This window comes from Lissotriton helveticus, chromosome 4_1 (genome assembly GCF_964261635.1).
Source record: "Lissotriton helveticus chromosome 4_1, aLisHel1.1, whole genome shotgun sequence".
Lineage (NCBI taxonomy): Eukaryota > Metazoa > Chordata > Amphibia > Caudata > Salamandridae > Lissotriton > Lissotriton helveticus.
In genome coordinates this window covers 1,631,927,231-1,631,943,437 of record NC_136063.1, presented here as the reverse complement: position 1 = coordinate 1,631,943,437, position 16,207 = coordinate 1,631,927,231, and the positions used below count along the sequence as shown (strand labels likewise).

The 16,207-nt window shown below is 42.4% G+C and overlaps 1 protein-coding gene across 4 annotated transcripts in view; it reads left to right on the top strand.

Moving 5' to 3' along the window:
• Positions 1–9,837: 9,837 nt before the first annotated feature.
• Positions 9,838–16,207, top strand: part of GOLGA4 (golgin A4) — a 717,645-nt gene continuing 711,275 nt past the window's right edge. For 2 of the 4 annotated variants that reach the window (XM_078688270.1, XM_078688269.1), the window contains exon 1: positions 9,994–10,215. In XM_078688270.1, coding sequence (XP_078544396.1) covers positions 10,135–10,215 — 81 coding nt within the window. In that variant the 5' untranslated portion in view covers positions 9,994–10,134. Of the gene's footprint in view, positions 10,216–16,207 lie in introns of all 4 variants that reach the window. The other 2 variants (XM_078688271.1, XM_078688272.1) reach the window with 2 other exon arrangements.

The window sequence follows — 16,207 nt, the reverse complement described above, 5'->3', positions numbered from 1 at the left end:
AAATCTCAAATCCAAAAGTGAAGTCCAAAAAGTCCTCAAATACAAATATCCAGCAGCAGCCACAAAAAGTAATCCTTCCAGCTCCAGATCCAAATGAAAAGTGACCAGGAGATGGACAAAGCACTGGGAGGAGCCTGCTGGACAGGAACAGGAAGTTGGAGACTCTGGGGCAATTCCTTCCTCCCACCCACCCCCCAAAATGGACTCCTTCCACAAAAAATTCCAGCCAAATCTCAATCTGAGGAGTTATTCTGATCAAAATCATGATTTTCAGAAGGTTTATGCTGTCTGCGGTGGATTTCTTGTGCAGAATTGCAATATTTGCAATTTCGGGAAAGCGAGCTGTTCAAATCTCCCGCCGGATGTCAGCTGCGCGCCGCATCTACGTGTTCGGCATTGTTTACTCCTGCGATGCGTGATCGCGGGCTCTTATGACGTACTCGCGTTGTCAAACTCTCGCTGTGCAAGATGGCAAACCGCGATGATGTAATTGCAGTCGAAAAACTCACGCGTGATCACGCAGCAAGATCCAAAATGGCGCAGCACATGCAAACCGGGAGAAAAACAACTCGGCGGACTCAGAATCACGGTAAGTCAACACCGCGCACGCGATATTGTATTTTTCAAGCGTGACCAAGCAAAATAATTCGCAACTTGCGAATTTGCGGATTTTTGGGCAAATTCGCGCAATTCGCGGACTGCGAAATTGTCAAAAATCCGCAAACTCGCCCGTGAAACGGATTTTATGCCCTTGCTTAGAGCGTACATAGATATGGTCATGTATTCCAGTTTCAGCTGTGATTCTGTGCAAATGTGTGGAAAAGAGGTACATAGTTTTCAAAATATGACACTGGTAAAATAAAAGAAAACGTAGTACTTACATGTGAGTGGGTGCTTTGTGGGTTTGGGGTTGTGAATTGAAGAAGATGTGAGGAAGTGCATTCAGAAGAGTGTAAAGATGGTTTTGAAATGAATGAGATGAGGTGTAAGATAGAGGAGCTGTGGAGGGAAAAATTTTATAAATATCTAACACTGAGTGAACAAAATGGCAGTGACTGAGACACTATAAAAGATCACTACCTGTCTACAGGCCTCAGTAATGTTTAATTCACATTCTAACATTTTCAGATTTGAAAATGTTTCAATATTAATTATTTACAATCAACTCACTGCTGTTACTTATTTATCTTAAACAGCTAACAACCACTAACCAAACCAATGGTCCTGGCTGGTTTTAGCTATATCTGAGTTGTTGTATTATATATCTTAATACAAAATTAGAATACTCAGATAGACACCAGAATACTGGTCGGGTGGCACACTATAGGAATGACAGAAATTGAGTTTGTGTTTAAGCCATGCATTTAATTACATAGGCCATGCCCATTTTAGAGACGTCCCACTTTTTTCATCCCACTAAAAGCCCTGGTTAGTCTAAAAACAGTGCACTGCTTAATGATGAGGTTATACAAGACCCTTAAGAAGAGCAGGGTCTCTAGGCCTAATTAAGTAAAGGCAATTACACTGGGGTGGGGTGGCGTGGGAACTGTAGCTATGCGTAGTGAAATTAGATTTCTTTGTGATGTAATGGTCAATCAGTACACACACAAATGCAAAATAACATATGCATGCAGTGATATGCATTTTTACATATGCATTCATGTTGTCTGACATAGCTCTAAGAGACTTTTATGAAGCAAAATGAGCGTCCTGTAACAATAAAAAAGTACACACGTATTATAAGAAATATTTATAGCATTGAAATTATGAATATGGTAAAACTTCTAGCCAGTTTAATTCAGCTTCACAGCAGTGAGTTAATGAATGATAACTCACAGTCATGCTGCAGAGATTCTAAATGCCTCATCGAAACTACACGAGTATTGGGACAGTATAAGCAGACACTGACATGGGGCAATACATTGCAGCTCCAAAGGATTACTTTGAATAACCCGCCCAAAGTATAATCAGCACAAAAGACACAATCTTGGAGCAACAGTTTGCGTTGTGCATTGTAACTGTAACACGGACTTTAAAAATAGTGTTTTTACTTTAGCACTCATTCAATTGTAAATTATTGTATATTTTAGTTATGATTATTATTAAAGGTTTTACAATTGCAATATGATACTTTTTCCTATTTGCTCCCTTTACGATTTCATTTTAGATTCTCCTGCTAAAGAAGCACCGACTCAGTGTTGTAAATAGCAAAAAACAGAGTTCTTTTTAAGCCATATTTTAACAATGTTGATAACTTACAGTCTTTGAGACAGTGGTATAGTGCTTTAGGTTTTTTAAGACTAAAATGGAATAATCTTTTTTTTTGTGGAACTCGAGCAAATATAGTTCCTACTTTTCAAATATTGTGCTTAACTTGCATTGATGGTGCAGCTGCATTTATTTGAATCAAGGAAATAATATTTTCACTATGGCAATCACAAAATCACAAATCATTTCAAAGCAGTGATTCGATAGCACTAGGAAGTATCTGTGTCTGGGTATTACTTGTTCATTTTCTGGCATATGTAGCAAAGAATCATCCTGCAGTTTGCATACATTTCTGCCTCTTCTGGTAAAGGTGCACTGATTGAGAATGAAGAGTAGCAAAAGGTAGAAACTGGGTCAGATATTTTGTTTGTGCTTGCATTAACTGTATGTGGACTTGTTTGTTTCTAGTAAGTATGTGGCAGAAGATAGCATTTGGGCAAAATTCAAACGCCTCATCCTCCAGATACCCAATGGCTGAGGAGGGTTGAACCCCTGGCCTGTTCTGTATGCTGTGGTGGGTGGAAGCAAAAAATGAATGACAGCTGCATAAACCAGTGAATGAAGAAGGCTCACTGAAAGCCACCTGTATGCCTGTTTATATATCTATGTATTTTAAAGTTTTTTTATGTGAATAAATGGTCTTGGCTAACGCCAGACCAAGAAAAAAGATCTTGGTGAAAAAAATGGTACTTATGAAGTAATGAGATATTCATTTTCGAATCATCCTAAAGTAACTAGGGAACAATCTCATCTTGTAAAGTATTAAAATACTAATATTTAAGTCATCCCTAAATCATCAGGAATAATTACACCTTCCATAGTATTCAGATACTCATTTTCAAGTCATCCTAAAATCATCAGGCTGAGCATTTAAATTTTTCTGATGACTTCAAGAGCTTGATGATGTCTAACGATGTGAAAATGACTTATACATAGTTGCCACGTTATCTGATTTCTTATGTGCGACATTGCCATGGTTTCAGTGCACCTGCAAGTGACATTTCACTGCCAAATGTGTGTCACTTAGAGTAACAGTTCTTGTGAATGAAACCAAGCAATTAGGTCCATAGGACGAGATAAATATTATAAATTATGCCCTTTTAAAGAATGAGAAGCGCTAAAAAGATCTTAAGCCTAGTGCAAAACCACATGTCACTAACACACTGTCCCTTTCTCAGATGATCATAATGTCATTTCTTGGAAGACATGACAATTCTTTTTGCAGTTTTATCTAGTGCGAACTCGACCTGAAGATATGGGAGTGCTTTACATGAGCACCAGTTACATTACACAAGGCCAAATGCATTTTTAGGCATGGGGAGATTAGGTGATTTGCCCAGAATCACAATATGTCGATCCAGGGTTGGGACTCAAAGCTAGCTCTCCAGTTCCAAAGGTCTTCCTGCATTACCGCTTCTTAAATGTGAGCAATCATTAAATGCGAACTGTTAAGAGCTCAAGTGGGATTTTTTTAAGGAAGAAGCGGAGACTTTGTATTTTCATGCTGCTTTCTTAAATTTTTTTTTATTTTTGTGAAAACAGAAGCTGTTTTGAAACAAAAATTAACTGCTGGGTTATTTTAGGCTGCGATAAGTTTCCGCCCCCAGAGAAAGGAGACCTGTGATGGTCTATGCTTAGCCTTACAAAACATCATGGATCCAATATTATACAAAACTATACAGTAGAAACTGAATTCTACCTCCTGGTAAAGACTACCTGGGGTCTTAATATGCTTCCTTGTAACGTTCTGCAGCCGCTGGTCATCCACTTCAGTGCTTAGATCTGGCCAGGACTACTTGTGCCTGAGCTGACCCACGGCCAGGAGAGTCACTCTCCCACCCGCACACATGATGCCAGATAAAAATCAAACCACTATGTTCAGGGCCCGGGGGCCCAGAAAGAGCCATATCATTGCTTAGTCTTCTCAGAGTTGGCCCTAACACTACCCACAAATACACACCACTTGTCTGGGCGTCAGGGTGAAGTAAAAAACATGAATCCATTCCGGAGACTGGAGTTGCCACCAGGACTCATGACCAATAGTAGCCCAAAAAAATAACATAAGGTTCCTTCTCATCTACATGAGGCTGGCTGGGCCTGGCAGCACTTTTTGTTACGTTTGTTTTAAACACTTTCTCTTGCAGTGAGTGCGTGAAGCTGCTGTCAGATCCACGTGACATGTCTCAGAAAGGTTCGGACTAGCAATGCATTTTTGTTTTATTACAAACATCGTAGCACTGCGGAAACAATTTGGCAATCACACTTCAGACTACTGCTCAGTTAATCAATGTGACTGAGTGTAAGCCGACAGCTTGGAAGAAGCATACCTGACTAACTAGCCTGGGACACACAGCAAGCAGCTGATACGTGCTCAGCTGCTTTTGTTGTTAATTCCTGCAGTGCCTAATTTCACATAAAGCAGGAGGAGGCTGTAATGCGTGACTAATGCATTTTAGTGCGGTGAGGAGGATTCAACACTAAAATGTGTTTTCTTACCCCTGATAAATGGTACCTGAAAGAGCTGGAATTTGTTAAAAATAACAGAATAGTAGTTAGATGATCATTGAATGAATCTAGAATGGCTTCTAAAGAGTGGTTGTGATAGGGGGCAAAATGTGTGATATGCAACAGTTGGTTTTCATAAGTTTACCCTTTTGAAAAAATTACTTAGTTTATTAGTAGCCCCGCGCTTCATTGGAACACAACATAACAAGCATTTGCAATGCAATAGGTCTCGCATTAGGAAAGTTTGAGCTATTGGTATTGTAAATGACAAATTTTGTATTTATGTGTTGGTTTTGAAAATAGCTAAATTAATAGCTTTGTCATTTACAATGCCAATAGTTTTAACTTTTGCAAATGTGACACCTATAGCATTTGTAATGCAATATGTCTTGTATTTATGTGACTTAGATGTTTTGATATTACAAATAACAATGGCTTTTATTATTTTTTTATAATTAATACTTAAATAAAAGTTATTGTAATTTATAATGGCAATAGCTTACACTTTTGTAAATAACTTTTGAGAAGATTATGTTCAGTGTATTTTATTGTGACGAAAATCCAAGAACAGAAGTGAAATATTAACATCTTTTTGTGACATTTGTAATAAAGCTTGAAGCATTGAGAGAACATATTTGAACCAGTTGTTGTTGAATGATGCTGTGGTGGCGCGGAGTGATCTTGTGGTGGCGACGAGTGATGCTGTGGCGTTCAGTGATGCTGTGGTAGCGCATAGTGATGTTGTGGTGCCCCTGAGTGATGCAGTGGTGGTGCTGAGTGATGATTGGTGGTGCTGAGTGATGCTGTGGTGGTGCGATAGAGTGAGTGTGATAGATAGATAGAGAGAGGGCGATAGATAGAGTGAGGGCGATAGAGTGAGGTAGATAGATAGAAAGATAGATAGATAGAGTGAGGGAGATAGAAAGAAAGATAGAGTGAGGGAGATAGAAAGATAGAGTGAGGGCGATAGAGTGAGGGAGATAGTTAGAGGGAGGGCGATAGGTAGATAGAGTGAGGGCTATAGATAGAGTGAGGGCGATAGATAGAGTGAGGGCGATAGATAGATAGAGTGAGGGCGATAGATAGAGTGAGGGCGATAGATAGAGTGAGGGCGATGGATAGATAGAGTGAGGGCGATGGATAGAGTGAGGGCGAGAGACAGAGTGAGGGCGAGAGATAGATAGATAGAGTGAGGGCGATAGATAGATAGATAGATAGATAGGTAGATAGACAGATAGAGTGAGGGCGATAGATAGAGTGAGGGCGATAGATAGGAGTGAGGGCGATAGATAGATAGAGTGAGGGCGATAGACAGATAGAGTGAGGGCGATAGATAGATAGAGTGAGGGCGCTAGACAGATCGAGGGAGGGTGATAGATAGAGTGAGGGCGATAGAGTGAGGGCGATAGATAGAGTGAGGGCGCTAGACAGATCGAGGGAGGGTGATAGATAGATAGAGTGAGGGCGATAGAGTGAGGGCGATAGATAGAGTGAGGGCGATAGAGTGAGGGCGATAGATAGAGTGAGGGCGATAGATAGATAGAGTGAGGGGGCGATAGATAGAGTGAGGGTGATAGATAGAGTGAGGGTGATAGATAGAGTGGGGCGATAGATAGATAGATAGAGTGAGGGTGATAGATAGATAGAGTGAGGGCGATAGATAGGAGTGAGGGCGATAGATAGTGTGAGGGCGATAGATAGATAGAAAGGAGTGTGGGGTGTAGAGAGAGAGGGGGGTAGGTTTTTAGGTCTCACGTTATCTCAGCAAGACCTAAAAACCACTGAAAAGGAATCTGAGCCACTAAAGATAAGTCACGGAGAACTGTCCTAGCTCAAAGGAAGAACATGCACGCTGAGGCTCAACAAAAACCATTGTGCTCTGGAGACTACACAACTAACATGGGTCATCCGGTGACGGGAGGACGCAAGTCCCTGAATGATTTAAAAAGCGCAGACCAGCTGAGAAACAGAACAGTAAATTGACGCATGAAGGCTTTTGTTAAGAATAAAGCAGGAATGAGGGAATAAGTGTGGTTCGCTGGCATGTGGATGACGTCATATCAGAAAACTTACTGTGTTTGGCCACTGGGTGAGCTAGCCTTACTGATGCACAAAATGACATCCCGTGGGACTGTATGGGTGCCAGCTTCGGTGCTCTCCCAGGCAGGCAGCACTGCCGCCAAGTTTTCAGTTTACTGATGTGCGACACCGGCAGGTTTTTGCGAGCTTATGTGTGACATTTCTATGCATCGCGTGTGACCCTTTGAGTGACACTCTTGCAGGCTGAACAAAGCACCGATGTGAGAAAGTACCCTCTCTTTGTACCATAGCGGTTTAGAAATGGTATTACAACAAATAGAACATCCACGATATGTTAAGGCAACATTAATAACCCTTTACCCTGAGAGCCAGGTGGTCTTTGCTAACAAGTGAAGACTAGCTGGGTGTTCCAGTTAGACAAGACACTGCCAGCCCACGACTTCTAAAACCCCCTCACACAGTGATACACACTGATGGAGACTGGCTTTTTGTTGTATGATGGAGAATTGTATAGTGATGTTCCCATTCTTAGAAAGAACAAATATTGAGAAATGTTTCATTTTTTTAAGTAGTTCTATCTGGCGAACACTACCAGCTGCAAATAAGTGAAAAATACCACTGCCGTCCAACGTTTTTTCTCGGCATAGCTGATGCCTTTGAAGGACTGCCAGTGTTGACGTGGGACACCTCACCTGCACTGCACAGAAGTGAAGCTCCAACACCGACGGCCTGATAGGCTGTGCAGTGCCATATGGGAGGGCTCGGTGGGTGCTGTGTGCGGAATAACTACAGACGGCCCCGTGGTGTGAGCTACCTTCAGCCAGAACTGGGTTTTAAGCAACCAGAATAGCAAACAACCGTTTTTGAGACTCAGAGGTTTACTTTTTAATGTTGCATACGAGGTGATGGCAAAAAAACACAGGCAAGCTGATGAGGTCACCCTTAAAGTACAAGGTGAATCCCTATTTGAAGTAAAGGGCACACAGCCGGATGTAGAATATATTGGAATTGCTCTTGTGTCAGAAATCGGAATGCTTTGTGGACACATATACTAACAGTTTCGTGGGCAGACTGTAATAGAACAGTAAATTATTGCGTTTTAAAACATCTAAAACATACAAGTTTTAATGTAGTCATAGTTTGAGAACATTCTGCTTAAAGTAGTTTACTGCCACATTTAATCAATGCGGAGTGCTGAACGAGGGTGACTGGGGCGGGCTACCAGTAGTGCTGTGCTTACCGCAAGGAAGGCAGATTATTAAAGTACATACGACCCGGAAGTGGATCGCATGTTTCAGCGGTATCTTGTGACTTCCTGGAGGGATGAAAGGGAGAGTGCCCTGGGGCAAGTAATAAACAACGGAGGGCTAATTAAACACACAAAGCAGACCCAGGGGTTGAGCAACAAAAGGAAGAGAGACTAAACTGCCTCGAAAGCAGTGAGCCTGGAACCATTGACTTTCCTGCCAGCGGACGCCCTTCAGAACGGAGACACCTTGCGGCGTTAAAGCGGCTCAGCGAGTCACTGCGTAATGGTTGACTCCGTGTCACGGAGATGGAAAGGGGCACGCAGTGTCGCTGTCAGCATTTATTAATGTCGCACGGGGCATTAGTGGCTGAAAGTTGAGAGAGAAAAACACCACAGTAAGCGAAACAGAAAGCGTGTTAGTTTTCAGACGAATACTTAATACCGAGTCGTCTCAGTACTAATTGGGCCAGCCAACACTGGTTTAAAATCGTCTTCTTCTTTTACAAAGTAATGAGCAGACGTTGGTTGCTGCTTGTTGAACAACAGACACTGCGACAATAAGAGCTGGCTGGGAACAAAGAATGCAGTAAAGTATCGGAGAGGTGCGCGAGTCTCTGTTTCCAAAAGATTGCCTAAACAAGCTCTCGGCATTGCGCGGAGGGGAGCGGCTTCCTTTGAAGTCTGATGGGGGGGGAGAGGTGGGGGGCGAGCGGCTTCTTTGAAGTCTGATGCTGAGGCATGGTGCATACATGCCAACATTTTAAGAAGGCAAAGTGGGAGATTTAAAAAAAAAAAAAATTGGGAGATTGGGGCTTTGAATCGGGTTACTGTCATGTATGGGCTTTGGAAGTGTGCTGCTGTAGGATCCGACATTTGAAACGCAAATGCACGTTTTTTTCTTACCTTTCAGAAGCACATGGTGCATAATGGCTGGCAGAGAGGGTGATGCAAGTGTTGGGCACTGGCCTGGCAGGTTGTTGGCAGTGCATGCACCCCCCAGCCCCCTATGGCAGCCCGGGCTGAAACAGCTCCCCCCAAGTACTTCGCAGGTCTTTAAAAGACGATTCCCTTGTTAATGACGCTTTGTTGGTTTTTCACCCCTTCGAGAGCCCCTGCATCGCCACTCTTTGATGGAAGAATTAGCACTTTACACAATACCAAGCCCTGTCAGCTGAAACCCCAGAGCAATCGGGTTTTTGCTTGTACGAATCGGGAGGCGGGAGACTAGCCTTCAAATCGGTAGTCTCACGCCTGAATCGGGAGGGTTGGCATGTCTGATGGTTTGGGATGTGGCTGGCGATGTGCACGCGCCTGGCTCACACGAACTGCATCGAATCCGCAGTTTGGGGAGACTTTTCAGAAGCCTTACTATAAATCTCACCCACCATCCCTACGGGATGGCATAGGCTCGACCTAAAAAAAAGATATCACGACGTATACCTGTTAACGTTTTGAAGCAGAAAACGGAGATTTTTAAAAATAATCTGGGAATAAGGCTATTAATTTACCAGCCTGAGTAGTGTGCGTGACTGGAATGCATATTTCTGAAAGACTCGTTGTTCTGAGACGTAGTTGAGCCTTAGAGTTCATTACAACACGTACTTTTTCGCAGCTTTCTCTGCCTTTACATCGGTTAGCAAAAGACACAAACCCGTTTCAAGATGGATCCATCGTGACGTCGAGGTCGTTTTAGTCTCTTCCCGTATTTCCTTTTAGGCAAAGCTAATATGACCCTACCGGTGCGCCGTAGCCGTGTTTAGCGTAGAGAGCTCCACGTTGCCGCGCATGCGCATCACTAGCCTGTTGTCTGGATGGTGCTCAGACTAGGAAGGGAGCAAGGGACCCTTAGGGTGACAGCTGGGCTGAGGCTGCAACTGCGCATGCGTTAAGACCCTGCATCAGCAGTGCAGTCTTCACTGCTAACACTTCATTCTTCCGGGTTCGGAAGCGCGGGGGCGGGACGAGTCAGTAAGGTGGAGCTACACAGACCCCAAAGTCTTCACCGTGAGCCGAATACCCCCACGGAGCCCGCCCCCAGGACCCCTCCGACCGCCCACGGGAAAAGCGGTAGGATGTTTAAAAATCTGAAGAAGAAGATAAGCGAGGAGCAGTCTCCTCAGAGGAACGTACTGGGAACAAATAGGCAGCAGCAGGTGAGGAGCAACTCAGAGTATTGGGAAATGTGGCAGGGACTGATTTGAGCCTTTAGAGATTGGTACATTTTAAGGATTTTGGGGTTCCAGGGAAGATTGTATTTTGGGAGCCCCTGTTCGGAACAGTTTTGAATTTATTATCCTGTGTCAGCTCCTTCGTGCCCTCTTTGGCCAGGTCAGTGACTGTGCACAGACACACACTTGTCCAAATTCTAAAGTTGTTACTTCAAATATTCATGAATAGTGATGCGTGTTTTTTTAATATTGTAACGCAGCAGCTCACTTATACTGCAAATAACCTCTGTGACACCCTCCAATATGAGATCCTGTTTTGATCTAAATGAAACTTTATTTATGGATGTTGCATAAAACGAACACAACATCAAAAATAAGTTAAATAGAGACCGTATTTTAAACAATCTGTTGAAGAATTATTCGAGGTAATCAGGGCAAGCCTGTGCAGAACAGAGCTGGCTCTATCATGGGGCCCCCTGAAAGGCTGGGGCCCTGCGCCAGAGCCCACTTTGCCCATGCCTTATAACGTGTCTGTGTGGAGAGGTGAATGTTCTTAAAGTACAATGTATTGATGCTAGCCCGTCTCCTGGACATACCAGCATCACTCCTCTTGCCACTTAGGGTTGCCAGGTTCATGCATGTATGAGGGGCATCTGTCTTACAAATCATAGTTTGCAGGTACGTTAATGTGTTTGGTTCATTTGAACTAACTCTGCCGCGTTTTTAATGTACTTATGGGTGAAATTTCTATGATTGTGTAACATTTGTCTCTTACGAGTGATACTTAGAAGGACACTATCGTGACTAGAGCAAAACTTTTATCCCCATATAATATTGTCTCATTAATTGGTACTCCATTTTTTTTGCTATGTAATGGTTTAGAAATTGTTTTAAACAGCAGCAACTCTTAAGAAGCGCTTATGGATTTTCGGAGTTTTTTCTGCTGAAAAAAATTGGACCAGAACTGGTGGCGATTGCCAATCTGGAATTGTCAGAAATAAAAAGACAAAACAGCTGCAGTCAGCGATTGCCTGCTGAGGTTAGCGCTCAGAGTAATCTTTGGGTAGCCTGTCGCAGATAAACGGATCTTCAGTGGAGGTAATGTTAAATCCCTTCTCTGGTCTAGGGACAGAGACGTGTCATAACTGAATCCGTAAAGTAACATGGAGAGGAGAGCCAATAATTAGATCAACGTAAAGTGCAAATTGTACATGTTGTCAGTTAAATCAAAGAGAGGATGACAACCACATATTGTTCTTTTGCACTGTTTACGATCTAGCAAGGAGAAGATGGATCAAACCCTTGTGCAAAGCTCTAGGTGTACGATCATACCTGGAAGCTTACAGGATCATTAAAACAGACACCGGTCGCCTCACAGTATTTTGTGTCAGTAGATTCCTATTGAGTGTTAGTTACACCCGCAAATACTTGGCCCTTGATTTGTAGATACAAAATGGGTGCACTTTGCATGTAGGTTAGGTTGCCCTGATCTTGGCTGGTGGTGGTACTATTTAAAATATCTGTTTTATAGTTATTTATTGTTTAATATAATCCTTTTTCTTTTTTTATGCTTATTTTGATTTGGATGATTTTATCATACTAATTGATGAATTGTATATTTTCTGCTTCCCACTGGTATGCTGTATCCACTGTGTAAAATGTATTATTGTTGTTTATGCATCTTTTATGGCCGAATGAGCCGAAATAAAGATTAAATGAAATGAAAAAGATCAACGTATACACCTTCTGATCTGAACACATAAAGATCCTACACAGCTTCCCACCCACCAAACATTACCTTTATCAGTACCCATATAACAGCATCTTGTCAGTGGCTAACCTAGCTTTCCAAATAGCAAGGCATAGTAGTTATTTGTAGTTGTAAAGTATTTCAGTGCTTCCCCACAAAGCCAGTGACCTGTAAAATACAAAGTAAACTGCTAGCCCACTAATATAAATTATTGTCTCAACTGGGAAGGTAAAGTAGTGAGGTTGGGGGCACTCTGGCCAAGCCCATTTGTGGGCAGGTATTTGCATTTCTTTAACAAGAACATGGATTTTCATAACAAAAATGAAAACATTGCAGTGTTTAGTTGTGTTTTTGCAAAACTTAGCAGTGCAAACTGTAATATATTGTCAATGAAACAAAAATGCATGGCACTGGCTGCCTGTGAATAATCCTTGCTGTTGAGATGTCAAAGCAGGTTGCTTAAACAAACCACTTCTCCATGTTCTAAGAGCCACTTCGCATACCAAGTCCCTTTGTCTTGTCTCAGTCTAGCAAGTTCAGCTTTTAAAGGTATTGAAGGCAACACAGGTGGCAAGAGGTCCCAGGGCATTTCTGACACTGTAGCTATTTAGCCAAAATAATGCAATCTTGGACTTATAGTTTCGCTTTGACATTGTGTGTATGGGTTCAAAAGCCTCTGTATGCAAAGTGATGTTGACCAACCAGATAGTACTGGATTAGGGAACCATGCATGACCTAGGTTACTATGCTAGAAGCTCTCACCACACTGGCTGCCAAAATGAGAACTCACTTTACAGTTGTTATGCAGCATGCTGAGAACCGGTCAGGCCCCTTTGTTGACGCGGTGTAAGTCTGTCAAGTAGTTGATACCTGCAGTGCTGGTATTATTCACTAACTATTCCAAATGTTGATTTTTGCTAGCTTCCGAGGTATAGACGCAAGTCTGTAAAACTGGTGTTAAGAACAGTTAGGTTATTGAGTTTCAAGGCCGATTGGGAATATATCCGCACAAGCACAGCTGAGGTCAACTAAAGTACTATTGGAAAACGAGCCACAAGCGGTGCTCTCTTTGTCAAAACTATTCTTTCTAGTTTCAGGACGTTATATGCTCTTTTATTTGTCAGCTGTCTCTTTTAATGGTTCAAGGGCCTTCTAGTAGAGCTTAATATCTATTTCTAATGTGTAGGGAAACTTGAACAGGGTTCTGTCTGTGGATTTAGCTTAGTGGTGCAGTTTATGATTACTTACATTGTGAAGGTTTAATGAGGACTTCTATGAACCACTCCATCGAGCTCTACTTGCCAATCAGGCTATGTACCAGATATAATGAATAGTTACTTGCATAGAGACTTTGGCAGACCTACAAAGTCCGCAAGACTGAGTTCGATAGGTGCAGTTGTTCGATGAAAACTTAATTGGAAACTTGTTTGATTTATGAATGTTCACAAGTTTACATATTCATCAACCAGCTTAGAGACAACGTGGTTAGATCAGTGATCTCCAACCTTTTCTGTAGAGAGAGCTACTTCTGAGCAGTGAAAATCATCGTGAGCTACTGAAGACTAAGCAACTCACAAATTTTTTCGAGAGACCCCCCCACCCCCATGCCCGGTGTCACTTTAAGCCTAATTCCTTCAGAGCTCTTACTGTGGTTTGAACAAAAGGGGGCAAACTCTCTCTTTTAAAGCTATTGACAGCTGCAGGTTGTGCTACCTGAAGCAAAAGCTTGTCTTGCTTGGTAGCATTCCTGAAAAGTGTAACGAAACACTGCAGGATACAAGCCTATGACCTGCTCTTGTGATCCTTAATCCAAATTGTTCACACACTGCAACAGTTATACCTGAACATATATTTCTTACCAAATGTGAATTATTGAAGTCTAGCTTAGGTGTGCAGTCACTTGTTTAAAAAAAAAAAAGAGGCTCCTTTTATTATGAACAACCTCAATTATTTCCGCTTCACCACATACTCTTTTTAAATTACAGTTTTGAAATGTCCCATCCTGTCTCAGATTCAAATAATTTTTAACTAGTTTGATTCATTATGATTAGGGGTTTGATTGTAATCTATACTATGTTTTCTTTGTGAGGATGAAAATTGATTTTTCTTTATGCAGAATACATATTTTTCAACATAATACATGGCCCAATCAAGTGGAAGATTAACTGAGTTTGTAAAAAAAAAAAAAAATTACAACACTCACAGATGCTCTGGGCCCGGGGCCAATAGGAAGGTTTCCCGTTCTACATGTGGCTATTCTATTTAGGCAGGTGGGTACCCTCCCATAGCGTTCTTCGTAAACAAAATAACTTCTGAGATAAATGCTATTTATATGGAGTAAAAAAGAGATGGAAACGCTACTTTATTTTAATGATTAGCAGAGTTTCACACTTTGTTTGTTGAGAAAGCATTTAATGTGCAAGTAAAATCCACCTCACCAATGCAGCTAGGCAGGCCAGAGACTCACAATGCATCTGTAAAACAATGCATTGTAAAACAACTTTGGGACCCAATTCTTCATGTAAGTATGTGAAACACCTGTTGTTATTGAGCTTCTTTTATTGAATGAAGAGTAAAAGGTGCTATTTTAAGGGTTATATTGGCGCCGGAGCACTCTTAACAGAAAAGCTGTTCCCAAGAGGCAGTTAAACTCCAAACTGAGGATTTAACTTTTAATACTCCAAATCTGTCCATGATCGAGACCTCTGCTACCCAAAGCAACTGATGTAGTTTTGGTGTTGATTACCACATGCACTAGGAACAAAGTCATTTAAGTCCTGGCTGCTTCCAAACTGTCAAGCAGTGTTGCTGAAGGCCTCTCTTGGACCTCTTTCGCACTTAAATCCCCAGAAATGTAGTTCGCATTAGCATTGATAGTTCAGGAGCAGATGGAGCAAGACGGGCTCAGACTTTGCTATAAACAAGACCCAGTCCTTCAAGTGCCTGTGGCATCAGAGCGGCTGCAGTATGTTTACAGTACAGTAGGCACACATCGCAGCTCCAGTCCGGAGAACAGAGCATTAAGAGGTTAAAGGCCAGGCCAGTGCTTACCGAATTATCTGCTGCTCAAATATAATGTACCAGGCATAAAAAAGCAGGTGGTGCGGGTTCATAGCAGTTCAATGCTGCTAGCTAGCACCACCTGCATGCAAGCAGGCTTTCCCAGGACATGCTGCTTTGCACCGGCCTACCTGCTGCTTCGTACCGGCACACGTCGTGCAGGATGAAGAGCGCAGTGCCAGGCAGTGAAAGGCAGGTGGCATGGAGGCTGAGTTCAGCCACAGCGTCATCCTCTTTGGCCTGCCCCGCCCCAGCTAAGCTCAGTTAGGCCAATCTGAGCTGTTGGGTTTGCTGAGGGCAGACAACGACTGTGAAAAAAGGCCTAAAAGAAATAAGTGAGAATGACAGGCTACAAAATGTAGATTCACGGTACGAGCTACTCCCAGGGGTTCGGCGAGCTACCGGTAGCTCGTGATCGACCGGTTGGAGACCTCTGGGATAGATAAAGCATATATCAGAATTTCCACGACCGTTGCCACACTTTGGCTGAGTTCAAAGTGAAGGCATATATGGATCTGCAAACTGAAGGGCTTCGTAACTTTTATCTCTGAGTGTATTGCAAACAGGTTTGTGATCCAACGATGCTGGAGGCTGGGTCTTGCAAAAATAAGCATTGAAATTTAGTATATTGTACTATTGAAAAGAAAGGTAGCCTCTGGATTACCACAATTTTAAGAGTAACGTATGTCGACGGGAGGATCTGTATCCTGCAGGCGCATTGCACGTTAGTGTGGTGTAAACGAGCTATACTAGGTCAGAGATTCAAGTCTTAGCTGCATATTTGAGACACCTGAGCTGCAATCTGAGAGACAATTTGCCCTCTTAGTTATGCACACATGCAAACAGCCTCAGCATGGCAATCTGATTCCACTCACAGGAGCTGTTTCCTGATGGGCATGCATGCAGCAGGGGCCAGGCAGCCTCATGAGGCACAAATACATTGAAAAGTTTATAGAATATCTTTATGGGTAGAACTCAGCTGAGAAGCATGACAAATCAAATCTTTTTGTGATTCTGGAAATGTGATTAAATGTGTTAATTTGACTTGTGATGTGTTGCACTTGGCAGGGTTGTTTAGAGCAAACGTAGACTTAATTTTCCAGAATGCACTGATTTGTTGTCTGAAAGTCCGGGACTAGGTACATGGTTACATGTGTACATAGAATG